We start from the raw sequence: 17,494 nt of genomic DNA, 5'->3' as shown, positions 1-17,494 counted from the left end.
TATTGGATCCAACATAATATTGTGAGAGTCCAGTCCATAGTAGACCTAACATAATAGTGTGAGAGTCCAGTCCATAGTGGATCTAACTCTATAGTGTAAGAGTCCAGTCCATAGAGGATCTAGTAAATAGTGTGAGAGTCCATTCCATAGTGGATCTATCGTAATAGTGAGAGTCCAGTCCATAGTGGATCTAACATAATAGTGAGAGAGTCCAGTCCATAGTGGATCTAGTAAATGGTGTGAGTCCAGTCCATAGTGGATCTAACATAATAGTGTGAGAGTCCAGTCCATAGTGGATCTAACATAACAGTGTGAGAGTCCTGTCCATAGTGGATCTAACATAACAGTGTGAGAGTCCAGTCCATAGTGGATCTAACTTAGTTATGAGAGTCCAGTCCACAGTGGGTCCAGCAGGAGACCATCCCTAGCGGAGACGGGTCAGCAGAGCAGAGATGTCCCCAACCGATGCTCAAGCGAACGGTCCACCCCGGGTCCCGGGTCTGGACAGCCAGCACTTCATCCGTGGCCACAGGAACTGTGCGCCCCCCCCGCCCCCCCCCAATCCTCCTCCACGAGGGAGAAGGGGGTCAGAGCAGAAAAAAAAAGAAACGGCAGATCAACTGGGGTCTAGAGTATACATATGAGTTTTAAGATGGGACTTAAATGCTTCTACTGAGGTAGCATCTCGAACTGTTACCGGGAGGGCATTCCAGAGTACTGGAGCCCCAATAGAAAACGCTCGCCCGCAGACTTTTTTTGGGGTTCTGGGAATCACTCAAAAGCCGGAGTCCTTTGAACGCAGATTTTATATAATTAATTTGTTTGAATGAATGTCCATGTACAGTAAATGTTACTTTACATGCAACAAATGTTACAATACAAATAACTTTGTCCCCAAAGTGGAAAGTTGACTTGGTTTTTCCTCCAATCAGGGCACCTCGGGCAATGATGGACCCGCAGGACCACCTGGAGAGCGGGTTCGTGTTACACTTTGTTGATCGTTTTCGTCTACAGAAGACAATAGCTTTTGTTTGCTATTAAAACTGTTGTTTTTTTACCTTTTATTAAAGGGTCCTCAAGGACCACAAGGACCTGTCGGGTTTCCTGGACCAAAGGGACCTAATGTAAGTCAATACATTCAGTATTTGTCATGGTTTAAAGTATTGTTTTGACTGACTTTTTTTCTTATACCACTTGACACCCGCAGGGACCACCGGGTAAAGACGGACTGCCGGGTCATCCCGGACAAAGAGGAGAGACGGTCAGTGGCACTTTTTGACCCAAACACAGAACCTCATTTTGGTCTTAAACATCATGACCATGTTCTCACATGTGGAAGTTACCATGTTTAAAGGCCTACTGAAGTGAGATTTTACTATTTAAACGGGGATAGCAGGTCCATTCTATGTGTCATACTTGATCATATTGCCATATTTTTGCTGAAAGGATTTAGTAGAGAACATTGACGAGAAAGTTTGCAACTTTTGGTCGCTAATAAAAAAGCCTTGCCTGTACCGGAAGTAGCAGACGATGTGCGCGTGACGTCACGGGTTGTGGAGCTCCTCACATCTGAACATTGTTTACAATCATGGCCACCAGCAGCGAGAGCGATTTGGACCGAGAAAGCGACAATTTCCCCATTAATTTGAGCAAGGATGAAAGATTCGTGGATGAGAAAAGTGAGAGTGAAGGACTAGAAAAAAAAAAAAAAAACTAGACGGCAGAGCGAGTCAGATGTTATTAGACAAATTGCCATATTTTTGCTGAAATGATTTAGTAGAGAACATCCACAATAAAGTTTGCAACTTTTGTTCGCTAATAAAAAAGCCTGTACCTGAAGTAGCAGACGATGTGCGCGTGACGTCACGGGTTGTGGAGCTCCTCACATCCAAACATTGTTTACAATCATGGCCACCAGCAGCGAGAGCGATTCGGACCGAGAAAGCGACCATTTCCCCATTAATTTGAGCAAGGATGAAAGATTCGTGGATGAGGAAAGTGAGAGTGAAGGACTAGAAAAAAAAAAACTAGACGGCAGAGCGAGTCAGATGTTATTAGACAAATTGCCATATTTTTGCTGAAATGATTTAGTAGAGAACATCCACAATAAAGTTTGCAACTTTTGTTCGCTAATAAAAAAGCCTGTACCTGAAGTAGCAGACGATGTGCGCGTGACGTCACGGGTTGTGGAGCTCCTCACATCCAAACATTGTTTACAATCATGGCCACCAGCAGCGAGAGCGATTCGGACCGAGAAAGCGACCATTTCCCCATTAATTTGAGCAAGGATGAAAGATTCGTGGATGAGGAAAGTGAGAGTGAAGGACTAGAAAAAAAAAAAAAAACTAAACGGCAGAGCGAGTCAGATGTTATTAGACAAATTGCCATATTTTTTGCTGAAATTATTTAGTAGAGAACATCGACGATAAAGTTCGCAACTTTTGGTCGCTAATAAAAAAGCCTTGCCAGTACCGGAAGTAGCAGACGATGTGCGCGTGACATCACGGGTTGTGGAGCTCCTCACATCCGAACATTGTTTACAATCATGGCCACCAGCAGCAAGAGCGATTCGGACCGAGAAAGCGACCATTTCCCCATTAATTTGAGCGAGGATGAAAGATTCGTGGATGAGGAAAGTGAGAGTGAAGGACTAGAAAAAAAAAAAAAAAACTAGACGGCAGAGCGAGTCAGATGTTATTAGACAAATTGCCATATTTTTTGCTGAAATTATTTAGTAGAGAACATCCACGAGAAAGTTTGCAACTTTTGGTCGCTAATAAAAAAGCCTTGCCTTTACCGGAAGTAGCAGACGATGTGCGCGTGACGTCACGGGTTGTGGAGCTCCTCACATCTGAACATTGTTTACAATCATGGCCACCAGCAGCGAGAGCGATTCGGACCGAGAAAGCGACAATTTCCCCATTAATTTGAGCAAGGATGAAAGATTCGTGGATGAGGAAAGTGAGAGTGAAGGACTAGAAAAAAAAAAAACTAAATGGCAGAGCGAGTCAGATGTTATTAGACAAATTGCCATATTTTTGCTGAAATGATTTAGTAGAGAACATCCACGAGAAAGTTCGCAACTTTTGGTCGCTAATAAAAAAGCCTTGCCTGTACCGAAAGTAGCAGACGATGTGCGCGTGACGTCACGGGTTGTGGAGCTCCTCACATCCTCACATTGTTTACAATCATGGCCACCAGCAGCGAGGGCGATTCGGACCGAGAAAGCGACAATTTCCCCATTAATTTGAGCGAGGATGAAATTTTCGTGGATGAGGAAAGTGAGAGTGAAGGACTAGAAAAAAAAAAAAACTAGACGGCAGAGCGAGTCAGATGTTATTAGACAAATTGCCATATTTTTGCTGAAATGATTTAGTAGAGAACATCGACGATAAAGTTTGCAACTTTTGGTCGCTAATAAAAAAAGCCTTGCCTGTACCGGAAGTAGCAGACGATGTGCGCGTGACGTCACGGGTTGTGAAGCTCCTCACATCTGAACATTGTTTACAATCATGGTCACCAGCAGCGAGAGCGATTCGGACCGAGAAAGCGACCATTTCCCCATTAATTTGAGCGAGGATGAAAGATTCGTGGATGAGGAAAGTGAGAGTGAAGGACTAGAAAAAAAAAAGACAATACAGTGGGAGCGATTCAGATTTTATTAGACACATTTATTAGGATAATTCTGGAAAATCCCTTATCTGCTTATTGTGTTACCAGTGAAGTGAAGTGAAATATACTTATATAGCGCTTTTTCTCTAGTGACTCAAAGCGCTTTACATAGTGAAACCCAATATCTAATTTATACATTTAAACCAGTGTGCGTGGCACTGGGAGCAGGTGGGTAAAGTGTCTTGCCCGAGGACACAACAGCAGTGACTAGGATGGCGGAAGCGGGAATCGAACCTGCAACCCTCAAGTTGCCGGCACGGCCACTCTACCAACCGAGTTAAACACTAAGTGTTTTAGTGAGATTATATAGTTGTAGCCTGAAAGTCGGAGGGGTGTGGTGACCGCCAGTGTCTCTGAGAGAAGCCACGTTTCCACCACGAGGCGAGCTTTTTTTTTCCCTCTCCTCCACGGTGGAAGCATCCCACGTTCGGGGATGGCCGGTTGAAGGAGGTTAGAGAGTCAGCAGCTGCCTCTTTGACAGGTGCACAAGGAACGACACAAGCTCCGCTCATGTCTACGGTCAGAGCCGACTTATTACCACAATTTTCTCACCGAAACCTGCCAGTCGACATGTGGTAGAGAAACCATGTTCGCTCGACCGCTCTGTTCCATAGTAAATCTTCACCTTCGGGAATGTAAACAAGTGTTTGTGTTGCTAAAGGCGGCCCCACCTACAGCTTTCTTCTTTGACGTCTCCATTATTCATTGAACGAATTGCAAAATATTCAGCAACTCAGATGTCCAGAATACTGTCTAATTATGCGACACTTTGCGGGAAATTTAAAATTGCAATTTAGTAAACTAAAGCGGCCGTATTGGCATGTGTTGCAACGTTAATATTTCATCATTGATATATAAACTATCAGACTGCGTGGTCGCTAGTCGTGGGTTTCAGTAGGACTTTAAGTCCGGGTCTATGTTAATCAATTCATGGGATCCACCACATCTGATTAATAGGGGACAGATGTATGAGATAGCGTGTGAAGGTATCTGTTTTTTTTGTTGTAAACCTGACACATTTGAAGGAAATGTGTCGTTTTGCCTTTCAGGGCTTCCAAGGAAAAACTGGACCACCCGGACCCGGAGGAGTGGTTGGGCCTCAGGTAGGTCTCCGCAAGGAATCTCGATTCAAACAGTGCATGCACAGGAAATGAGGACGGGGGACAACAAGTTCGCCGTTGTTGCTTCCCAGGGTCCGACTGGAGAGACCGGACCCGGCGGTGAGCGAGGACACCCCGGTTCCCCGGGTCCACCTGGAGAGCAAGGTCTGCCGGGAGCTGCTGGAAAAGAGGGCGGAAAGGTAAATAAGCACTTCTTGGAGACTATTTATGGCATGAATGTTAGAAGACGGCAAAAGTATTTTGTAGAGATGTCCGATAATATTGGCCTGCCGATATCCATCCATCCATTTTCTACCGCTTAATCCCTTTTTGGGGTCGCGGGGGGCGCTGGCGCCTATCTCAGCTACAATCGGGCGGAAGGCGGCGTACACCCTGGACAAGTCGCCACCTCCTCGCAGGGCCAACACAGATAGACAGACAACATTCACCGATAAATGCTTTAAAATGTAATATCGGAAATTATCGGTATCTGTTTCAAAAAGTATAAATACCGTATTTTTCGGGTTATAAATTGCATTTTTTTTCATAGTTTGCGACTTCTACCCTGGAGCGACTAATGTGTGAAATTATTAACACGTTATTTTGTAAAGATGGCCGATCATACCGATCTGCCGATTTTGTCGGCGGATAAATGCTTTAAAATGTAATATCGGAAATTATCGGTATCCGTTTCAAAAAGTATAATTACCGTATTTTTCGGATTATAAATTGCATTTTTTTTTTCATAGTTTGTGTTTTAAAATTATTAACACATTATTTCGTAGAGATGGCCAAAAAATGCTTTAAAATGTAATATCGGAAATTATCGGTATCGGTTTCAAAAAGTAAAATTACCGTATTTTTCGGATTATAAATCGCAGTTTTTTTCACAGTTTTGTACTCTGGAGTGATTTATGTGTAAAATTATTAACACATTATTTTGTAGAAATGGCCGATATTATTGGTCTACCGATATTATCGGCGGATAAATGCTTTTAAATGTAATATCGGAAAATTATCGCTATCGGTTTCAAAAAGTATAAATACCGTATTTTTCGGGTTATAAGTTGCAGTTTTTTTTTCATAGTTTGCAACTTCTACTTTGGAGCGACTTATGTGTGAAATTATTAACATGTTATTTTGTAAAGATGGCCGATTGTCCCGGCCTGCCGAATTTGTCGGCCGATAAATGCTTTAAAATGTAATATCGGTAATTAAGATTGGTATCGGTTTCAAAAAGTAACATTACAGTATTTTTCGGTTTATAAGTCACGGTTTTTTTCATAGTTTGGCCGGGGTGTGATTTACACTCTGGAGCGATTAATGTGTGAAATTATTAACACATTATTTTGTACAGATGGCCGATGATATCGGCCTGCCGATATAATCAGCCGATAAATGCTTTAAAATGTAATATCGGAAATTATCGGTATCGTTTTCATTTATCGGACGATAATATCGGCCTACCGATATTATCAGCCGATAAATGCTTTAAAATGTAATATCGGAAATGATCGGTATCTGTTTCAAAATGTAAAATTACTGTAATTTTCGGATTATAAATTGCATTTTTTTTTTCATAGTTTGGCCGGGGCTGCGATTTATACTCTGGAGCGATTTATGTGTCAAATTATTAACACATTATTTCGTAGAGATGTAATATCGGCCTGCCAATAAAAACTTTGGTATTTTTTACATGTGAATAATATGAATACAGTCCATTAAACAGCATTATTAACATGTGAATAATATAGTCTATTATACAGCATTATTCACATGTGAATAATATAAATGCAGTCAATTAAACATCATTATTTACATGTGAATAACATAAAGTCTATTATACAGCATTATTCACATGTGATAATATAAATACAGTCTATTATACAGCATTATTTACATGGGAATAACATAAATAGTCAATTATACAGCATTATTCATATGTGAATGAAATAAATACAGTCTATTATACAGCATTATTCACATGTGAATAACATAAATGCAGTTTTATACAGCATTATTCACATGTGAATAATATAAATACAGTCTATTATACAGCATTATTCACATGTGAATAACATAAATACAGTCTATTATACAGCATTATTCACATGTGAATAATATAAATACAGTCTATTATGCAGTATTATTCACAAGTGAATAATATAAATAAAGTCTATTATACAGCATTATTCACATGTGAATAACATAAATAGTCAATTATACAGCATTATTCATATGTGAATGACATAAATGCAGTCTATTATACAGCATTATTCACATGTGAATAATGTGATTACAGTCTATTATACAGCATTATTCACATGTGAATAATATAAATACAGTCTATTATACAGCATTATTCACATGTGAATAATATAAATACAGTCTATTATACAGCATTATTCACATGTGAATAACATAAATACAGTTGTATACAGCATTATTCACATGTGAATAATATAAATACAGTCTATTATACAGCATTATTCACATGTGAATAATATAAATACAGTCTATTATACAGCATTATTCACATGTGAATCATATAAATACAGTCTATTATACAGCATTATTCACATGTGAATAATATAAATAGTCTATTAAACAGCATTATTCACATGGGAATAATATAAATACAGTCTATTAAACAGCATTATTTACATGTGAATAATATAAATACAGTCTATTAAACAGCATTATTCACATGTGAATAATATAAATACAGTTTTATACAGCATTATTCACATATGAATAACATAAATGAAGTCCATTAAACAGCATTATTCACATGTAAATAATATAGTCTATTATACAGCATTATTCACATGTGAATAACATAAATGCAGTCAATTAAACATTATTATTTACATTTGAATAATATAAATACAGTCTATTATACAGCATTATTCAAATGTGAATAATATAAATACAGTCTATTATACAGCGTTATTCACATGTGAATAATGTAAATACAGTCTATTATACAGCATTATTCACATGTGAATAATATACAGTTTTATACAGCATTATTTACATGTGAATAATATAAGTACAGTATTATACAGCATTATTCACATGTGAATAGTATACAGTTTTATACAGCATTATTTACATGTGAATAATATAAATACAGTCTATTACACAGCATTATTCACATGTGAATAATATAAATACAGTCTATTATACAGCATTATTCACATGTGAATAATTTAAATAGTCTATTATACAGCATTATTCCCATGTGAATAATATAAATACAGTCTGTTATACTGCATTATTCACATGTGAATAACATAAATACAGTCTATTATACAGCATTATTCAAATGTGAATAACATAAATAGAGTATTATACAGCATTATTCACATGTGAATAACATAAATACAGTCTATTATACCGCATTATTCACATGTGAATAACATAAATACAGTCTATTATACAGCATTATTCACATGTGAATAACAGAGTATTATACAGCATTATTCACATGTGAATAACATAAATACAGTATTATACAGCATTATTCACATGTGAATAACATAGAGTATTATACAGCATTATTCACATGTGAATAATATAAATACAGTCTATTATACAGCATTATTTACATGTGAATAATGTAAATACAGTATATTATACAGCATTATTCACATGTGAATAATATACATATATTCTACATTTAAGTGCAGTCAAGAAAGAACATATACATTATACAGTCTGATGGCTGTCGGTACGAAGGACCTCCTGTGTCGTCCCGTGTTGCATTCTGGGAGTCTGAGCCTTCCACCGAACGTGCTCATTCTCTCCGCCAGGTCCGAGTGTAGCGGGTGGGAGGGTGTTGTCCATAATGGCTAAGAGCTTTGCTAGACTTCTCCATTCCCACCACATTACTGGCCTTCTCTACCAACTTGTCCAGACTGTTTTTGTCCCTCGCTCATTCATTTAAAGTCACTTAATGGATGTTGTTTCCTTTCCTCTCGCATTACAGGGAGATCCAGGTCCTCAGGGTACCGGAGGCAAGCCGGGTCCCGCAGGTCTGAGGGGCTTCCAGGGGACAAGAGGTCTTCCAGGCGCAATGGTAAATTGAAACTTTTATTAGTAGATTGCACAGTACAGTACATATTCCGTACTATTGACCACTAAATGGTAACACCCCAATAAGTTTTTCAACTTGTTTAAGTCGGGGTCCACGTCAATCAATTCTTCTCTCTCTCTGAACCTTGAATCACTGCCCAAACTGTAAAACCTGATATCTAAGATTACCGTATTTCCTTGAATTGCTGGCGGGGCGCTAATTAATTTAAAATCTCCTCTAAATCCATGCTTACCAAAGGCATGCGGTAAATTTAGGCCTGCGCTTATTCATTTGAGTGTGATGTAAGGAAACCATCATGAAAAGCACATTTAATAAAAAAAAACGTAATCATGGTCTTACCTTTACTTATAAATGAAGTCCATGCGAGCGGTTTAGCTCGGTTGGTAGAGGGGCCGTGCCAGCAACTTGAGGGTTGCAGGTTCGATCCCCGCTTCCGCCATCCTAGTCACTGCCGTTGTGTCCTTGGGCAAGACACTTTACCCACCTGCTCCCATTGCCACCCACACTGGTTTAAATGTAACTTAGATATTGGGTTTCACTATGTAAAGCGCTTCGAGTCACTAGAGAAAAAGCGCCATATAAAGATAATTCACTTCACTTCACTCCTTCCGATCAAAAGCATCGATAACTTGTTTATAGAAGTCTTCCTTATCTTTCTTCGGTTTTAAAAGTCTTTATGTCTCGATGGATTTTTTTATTACCTCCTGCTTCGATTGAAAGTCCAGTTTAGAAAACGGTTTTATTTTAGATATGTAATCCTCCATGTTAAAAGTGCAAGCGAGAGGAAAAAATAAACACACGCTGCTTGTTGTCGCTTCTTCTGCAGCCGAGTAGTCGCAAGAAGGGTCACTAGCGCCCTCTACCACCAGGAGGCGGGAGTCATTTAATGACCCATATTTGACACACGCAGCTACGGTATATAAATAAAACATAGCTGCTTACTGTTCTTTTTAGCATATTCATTAGCTTGGACCTTAAATCCTACTGAATAGCTCTTAATCTTCTTCCCTTTATGCGACTTCAAAATATTGAAATCAGCCTCCTCCATTTTGAAAATGATGATGAAGTGAAGTGAATTATATTCATATAGCGCTTTTCTCTAGTGACTCAAAGCGCTTTACATAGTGAAACCCAATATCTAAGTTACATTTAAACCAGTCAGGGTGGCACTGGGAGCAGGTGGGTAAAGTGTCTTGCCCAAGGACACAACGGCAGTGACTAGGATGGCGGAAGCGGGAATCGAACCTGCAAACCTCAAGTTGCTGGCACGGCCACTCTTACCAACCGAGCTATACCGCCCCACATGATAGGGGAAGTTTCACTCGTGACGTGACGAGTTTGACCCTGTGGAAATTCTAGACATGCGCTAATAAAAATAATATTTTGCGAAACGAGTTTGACCCGGCAGTAATTCTAGGCAGGTGCATACTATATACTCGGCGGCAATTCAAGGAAATGCGGTAAATATCTCAAATAAGGGTGATATTTGATTATTTTCTGTCTGATAAGATAATTCTTCTCACTAAGCAGATTTGATGTTAGTCTTTTACTTCTTTTAAGTGTTTTGGTCCTAAATGATCTCTTTAGCGCCGCCCTAGTGGCTCTCTGGAGCTTTTTCAAAAATGCATGAAAAATGGAAAAAGATGAGGGGGAAAAAAATATACAAAATATATTTTTTGTTTTAGTATAGTTTCTGTCGGAGGACAAACATGACACAAAACTCTCTAATTGTCATAAAGCACACTTGTTTTTATTAAACATGCTTCGCTGATTCGAGTATTTGGCGAGCGCCGTTTTGTCCTACTAATTTTGGCGGTCCTTGAACTCACCTATGTTAATGAGGAAACTCTCCCGTAACGAGCATCGCCTTGTCGGACACATGTTCTGTCATATCAACTCCCAGTTTAAAGTCGAGGCTCAGCGGCGATATACGAGCCAATAAATATTTTTTTTTTCATTCTGCATCCTCGGTGCCTGCTGGCACTGTTGAAAGTCCCTTAAATGAGTTACGGTAATGAAAGGCTTTATTGTATCTGGTGAATTGCCTTTTCCGTACACACCCCTCCGAGAAACGGCGCAGTGATTCGAGCACAGTTGATTTCCTCACGGAGCGGAGAACTCGAACACATCACAGTGATGTAGAGATGGATGGGCTCGCAGAACTTCTCATTATTTTTCACATTCCCGTTTTTTTGTATTTGTTTGAAGATTGAATGCGTTCTGTTGCATTAATCATCAGTCGCTCGAACGTGTAATTTCATTTGACCCTTGAGGCGATATCAAATTAACATTAAAGCTGCAAGCAGCGTTGGTTGGGTCCGACTTTGGCCGCTGCCAAGTCCTGGTCTAAGTCAGACCTACATAGAGGTTTTTGTTTCATGTTTCTATGACATTCCTAACCGAAGTTACAAGCAGTTTTGTCTGTGTTTTTTCCTAGGGGGCGCTGGAGCGCAATTTTGACTTTTGGGGTTTGGTTTTTTTAATAGATGGCAAGTTTCGCCAGTCCTGATGTGTGTGTAAAATTTGGTGAGTTTTGAAGCATGTTAAAGGGGTCAAATTACAGATCAGCGTTTCTGGATGTTGTTGATAAATGGCTTTGGCTTTGCATAGTAGAGCTTTAACTTGCACTTTAAAGCATTTTAAGGGGGTCTAATTACAGCTCAAAGAGGCAAAAATGACATTTTTTAGGAAACTTTGAGCAGGGGTTTTTTGAAGGCGTGTAAAATCCAAACCGGAGCAGTAATCAAAACTTTGTTCTATACTTTTAATCAAAAGGGTTCAATATCTCTCCTGTGCGGGTTTGAAGCCGAAACGACAAACGCACTCGGAGGAGTTTACGTTTGAAAAAGGTGACGGGTTTTTACAAAACTTTTATTTTGAAGGGGTCATTTTTAACTTCCTGTTGATTTTCGCCGAAGGATGTCAATTATCTAAATGTAGGTCTAAGTGAGACCTACATAGAAGTTTTTGTTTCATGTCTTTCCGGCATTCTTACTGGAAGTTACAAGCAATTTTGTTTGTGTTTTCTTCCTAGGGAGCAGTTTTTGCTGTGTTTTATTCAAAAATTGCGCTAGAGCGCATTTATTGATTTTGGTTTTTTTTTTTTTCATTAAATCGCAATTTTTTCTAGTCCAGATGTGTGTGCCAAGTTTGGTGAGTTTTGAAGCATTTTAAAGGGGTCAAATTACAGCTCAAAGAGAAAAAAATAGCATTTTTTGCGAAAATTTTGCTTTGAATGGGTTTTTGCAAAATTTTTGTTGATTTTTGCCCTAGAATGTACACTTATGAAATCTAGGCCTAGGTCAGCCCTATATAGGGGTTTTTGTTTCATGTCTCTACGACATTCCTAACGGAAGTTACAAGCAGTCTGGGTTTTTTTTCCCTAGGGGGCGCTAGCGCGCAATTTTGATTTTTCTGGTTTGGTTGCCTAATAAGTTGGGAAGGCATGCCAGACCGACGTGTGTGTCAAATTTGGTGAGTTTTGAAGCATGTTAAGGGGGTCAAATTACAGCGCATAGGTGCGGAAGAAAGAAAGAAAGAATAATAAAACGCACCAGTTTCAATAGGGTCCTTGGCCCATTGCAAAGGACTCCTGTGGAGTCCTTTGCAATGGGCCAAGGACCCTAATTAGAGTTGGCCTGCCGGTGTAACATCACATTCACCGCTAATACTCATACTCGTCAACCCTCCCAATTTTCCCAGAAGACCCCCGAAGTTCAGTACCCCTCCCGAATTTCTCCCCGATTTCCACCCGGACAATAATATTGGGGGCGGGCCGTAAAAGCACTGCTTTTGGCGTTCTTTACATGTCGCCACGTCCGCTTTTCGGCCCAATCACATAATATATGCGGCTCATACACACACACACACGAGTGTATGCAAGGCATACTTGGTCGACAGCCATACAGGTCACACTGAGGGTGGCCGTATAAACAAGGCTAACTCTGTTACAAATACTCGCCATACTGTGAACCCACAGCAAACAAGAATAACAAACACATTTCGGGAGAACATCTGCACCGTAACACAACATAAACACAACCGGACAAATACCCGAGACCCCCTGCATCACTAACTCTAATTATAATTGGCATTTTATTACTATTTCATCATGTTTTCTACACTGTCAGATTTAAAACCTATAAAAATAGTATTTATTTAAACCAGGCCCAAATTTAGAGAAAAAAAAATGTGTCTGGGGACCGGAATATCTCTTTTTAGGAACACTAATACAAAACTTCACAATAATATCTGAATGCTAAAAACTTTATGACGGACCGCCTTATAAACGGAATGGAATATATATATATATATTTTTTTACTGAATGAGACACCCAGAATGTTTGCCAAACCTATAAAAATATTATTTCTTCAAACCAGGCCCAAATTTAGAGAAAAATGTGTCTGGGAGCCCGTATATCTCTTTTTAGGAATACTAATACAAAACTTCACAATAATGTCTGAATGCTAAAAACGTTATGATAGATATATATATGTATGTATGTATGTATGTATGTATGTATGTATATATGTATATATATGTATGTATGTATGTATGTGTATATATATATGTATATATGTATATATATATGTATGTATGTATGTATGTCTATATATATATATGTATATATGTATATATATATGTATGTATGTATGTATGTGTATATATATATATGTATATATATATATGTATGTATGTGTGTGTGTGTATGTATATATATGTATATATGTGTGTATGTATATATATGTATATATATGTATATATATATATATATATGTATATATATGTATATATATATATATATATGTATGTATATGTATATATATATATGTATATATATATATATGTATGTATGTATATATATGTATGTATGTATATATATGTATGTATGTATATATATATATGTACATATATATATATATATATATATATATATATATGTATATATATATATATACACATTTGAGATGGATAGACAGGTCTTTATTGTCATTGTACAAGTACAACAATATTTTGTTATTAGCACAAACCCGTTCAAGATTAGACAAACAAACCGTGTACAGGGTTACAGAACAAGAACGCCCCGTAAAAGATGGGAAAAAAGGTAAAACGCTGGGGAAGGATGAGTAAAAAAATACAACCTAGACTGGGCTCCTAAGGGGCCCAGTCTGGAGTTGGAAAAAACCTCCATAGCAAAGCACATATACATATTGCAACATGCATCTTGAGATATCTAACAACAGAGGGAAGGGAGTGCGGGGTCATGGTGGGAGGCCGCAGCTTTCCATCCTTTCAATACCCCTAGGGGATTTGCATGGAGGGCAACGGATTGGGGGACAGGAGGGTGTATGTGTGGCGTATATTTTTGTGGATGCGTGTGTGTAGTGAAAATAAGCAAATATCACCCTTATTTGAGATATTTACTCTTACTAACATTTGAGTTTTTGCAGTGCACATCTGACGCCATCATCTCTTCTGCTTTCAGGGTCCAGGTGGCTTAAAGGGAGGAGAAGGACCCCAGGGTCCCGCCGGCCCCATCGTAAGTCATTTATTTGCTCAGTAAAAAAAAATACCTACAGGGCAAATTTCTGAATACTGTTTGATTGATTTTTTTTTTGTTTTGTAGTGGAAGCCTTTAACTCATTTCTAATCATTATCACTAAAGCACATCCTAGTCGAGCTGAATTCATGAATAATGAGGCAGGCTCCGGTTGTACACACTTGAGAAAAGCATTAAGTATCACTAATGATGGGGTAATCTATAAATAAATGGGGCTCTTTGTCTCGGGGCCCCTCACTTTTGTGGCACTACATAGGCATGAAAAGCCTCGGGAGCGAATCCAACTAACAGCCAGCTTTTGGAGCGCCTTGACATTTTCGCTCAAGCGATAAACGCCGCCTTCCTATAATTACAACCCCGACTGGCTCTCTAGCGACGGGCCCATTAGATGACAGGCGATACTCAGCATCGGGGATGAAAAGATGATCTGTGAATGAACATTTTGTGATGCGGAATGAGGCGCTTCTTCTTCTCAAATGGTGGGGGCGAGACTTTGGCAGAATATTTTGGGATCTTGGATGCAACATGAAACGTCGATTTCCTGCCACTGCTGTAGTCTTGGCGGTGGGAAAGGCGGCGAGCGGGTCGAGTATCTGCGACGTAGCCTTTTATTTTGACGGGCATTTAAGCTTGCGGAAACCCACACTTCTGACCAAATACGACGACTCCCAGCTGTTCCTTTGCACTTTAGTTTGGCTCATTGCTAACATTATTCGTACGGTGCTGTGTAGCTACGAAAAAAAGCTACAAAGTGATTCAGGTTTGTCCTGAAACCTTTTAAAAGTACGATAAAACATCATCTGTAGTTTGCATAGCCAATGCGGGCCACTAAACTGGGTTTTGTATTCAGAAATTTAAACCTGTCTTTCCTTACCCTACATCTATCCATCCATTTTCTTCCGCTTCTCCGAGATCGGGTCGCAGGGAGCAGCAGCCTAAGCAGAGAAGCCCAGACTTCCCCTCCCCCCAGCCACTTCATCCAGTTCCTCCCGGGGGATCGCCTCCCCAGGCCAGCCAGGAGACATAGTCTTCCCAAAGGGTCCTGGGTCTTCCCCAAGGCCTTCTGCCGGTCAGACGTACTCTAAACACCTCCCTAGGGAGGCGTTCTGGTGGCATCCCAACAAGATGCCCGAACCACCTCATCTGGCTCCTCTGAATGTGGAGAAGCAGTGGCTTTACTCTGAGTTCCTCCCGGATGACAGAGCTTCTCACCCTATCTCTAGGGGAGAGACCCGCCACCTGGCCAAGGAAACTCATTTTGGCCGCTTGTATCCGTGATCCTGCCCTTTCGGTCACAACCCAAAGCTCATGACCATAGGTGAGGATGGGAACGTAGATCGACCGGTAAATTGAGAGCTCCTTCTTCACCACAACGGATTCATACAGCGTCCGCATCACTGAAGACGCCGCACCGATCCGCCTGTCCACTCTTCCCTCACTCGTGAACTACACTCCGAGGTACTTGAACTCCTCCACTTGGGGCAGGGTCTCCTCCCCAACCCGGAGATGGCACTCCACCCTTTCCCCGGGCGAGAGCCACGGACTCGGACATGGAGGTGCCGATTCTCATCCCAGTCGCTTCACACTCGGCTGCGAACCGATCCGGTGAGAGCTGAAGATCCTGGCCAGTTGACGCCATCAGGATCACATCTGCAGAAAGCAGAGACCTAAACCTGAAGCCACCAAACCGGATCCCCTAGAAATTCTGTCCATAAAAGTTATGAACAGAATCGTTGACAAAGGGCAGCTTTGAAGGATTTGAACATAAAACAACCAAAACCATTAGAATGTGGCATAGGAAGCAAAACTCTAATGATATGCATTTAATTTGTTGATGTCGATGCCGTATTAGCTCTGGGTGTTACCCGCAGTCCCCGCTTTGCTGCTGCGCTCCGTTTTCTGGCAGCCATCAATCTCCTTTTGGACAAATATAAAGTCCATGCATCAGTTGCAGTCCTAAGCGATGCAAAACTATGTATGAGCCAAAATACATCAGGCTGATGATGGCTTTGTTTCCAGGGCTCTCCCGGAGAGAGGGGTGCTGCTGGCCCCGGAGGTCCCATCGGTCTGACAGGACGCAACGGCCCTCAGGGACCACCAGGACCTGCTGGCGAAAAGGGCGGTCCAGTAAGTCGCTTTGTTGAGGCGCAAAAAAGCACTTAAAGAATTGACATTTTTTTTATGGAGACTTCTGTTTTTGATATCCTTTAGGGAGAGAAAGGTCCAATGGGTCCTGCGGGCCGTGATGGCATCCAAGGTCCCGTTGGTCTACCTGGTTCTGCCGGACCTCAGGGACCACCAGGAGAGGATGGCGACAAGGTGTGTATGCAGACAGATTGCTAAAACTACAATGCATATGTCTAGAAGTAGAGACCACGATGCCTCTCTGATCCCAGTCACGTCTTAGTTTGTCTTTGGGCGACCACTAACCACTGACGGGCTGTGGAAGGGCGGGCGGGGGCTGGCGATCAATTAACTGCAAATATTCGCCCAAGGTTGTTTCGGGCCAAGCCAATTAGAATCTGTAGAGAAATATTTACGAGGCAATCAGGGTTAAGGTGACATTGAAAGTATTGGACAACACATTGGAGGAGGAAAGGATGTGAGCTCTGTTGTTTGTTTTGTCCCGCAGGGAGAAGTTGGAGGACCTGGACAGAAGGGAAGCAAAGGAGACAAGGGAGAACTTGTAAGTTTCATTTTTGGAAGTTACAAAAATCACATGACGGAGGTCTTTCAACTCTGTCGTCGTTACTCCTTCAGGGACCTCCAGGCTCAAGTGGTCTTCAGGGTGTGATCGGAGCTCCTGGTCCAGCTGTGAGTAGCATTTCTAATTAGTATTCCACTATTTAAATGATTCTTTTCATTGAAACAAAACTCTTATTTACTCATTGACTAGAATTACACAGGGTGGCATGAAGAAAGCAGTTGTCTTTTTTTCACAGGACTATAAATGAAGTGGCTGGCGCTCCCTATGGGTCAAATTGCTTTGAAGTTATAAAGACTTACGGAATTAGTTGCTAAGTCCCGATACTTTTGTTTGATGGCGGCTCACATTTTACACA

At 40.5% G+C, this 17,494-nt stretch overlaps 1 protein-coding gene across 1 annotated transcript in view; it reads left to right on the top strand.

Annotated features, from left to right (window-relative positions):
• LOC133568030 (collagen alpha-1(XI) chain-like) overlaps positions 1–17,494 on the top strand; it is a 100,500-nt gene that overhangs the window by 40,353 nt on the left and 42,653 nt on the right. The window contains 11 exon segments of the mRNA XM_061919723.1: positions 933–977; positions 1,071–1,124; positions 1,208–1,261; positions 4,722–4,775; positions 4,865–4,972; positions 8,764–8,853; positions 14,358–14,411; positions 16,452–16,559; positions 16,644–16,751; positions 17,065–17,118; positions 17,193–17,246. Coding sequence (XP_061775707.1) covers positions 933–977; positions 1,071–1,124; positions 1,208–1,261; positions 4,722–4,775; positions 4,865–4,972; positions 8,764–8,853; positions 14,358–14,411; positions 16,452–16,559; positions 16,644–16,751; positions 17,065–17,118; positions 17,193–17,246 — 783 coding nt within the window.

Source organism: Nerophis ophidion, linkage group LG14, assembly GCF_033978795.1.
Source record: "Nerophis ophidion isolate RoL-2023_Sa linkage group LG14, RoL_Noph_v1.0, whole genome shotgun sequence".
In the NCBI taxonomy this organism is placed as follows: Eukaryota; Metazoa; Chordata; class Actinopteri; order Syngnathiformes; family Syngnathidae; genus Nerophis; species Nerophis ophidion.
Note: the sequence above shows the minus strand (reverse complement) of the source record. Positions and strands in the feature narration are given on the sequence as shown.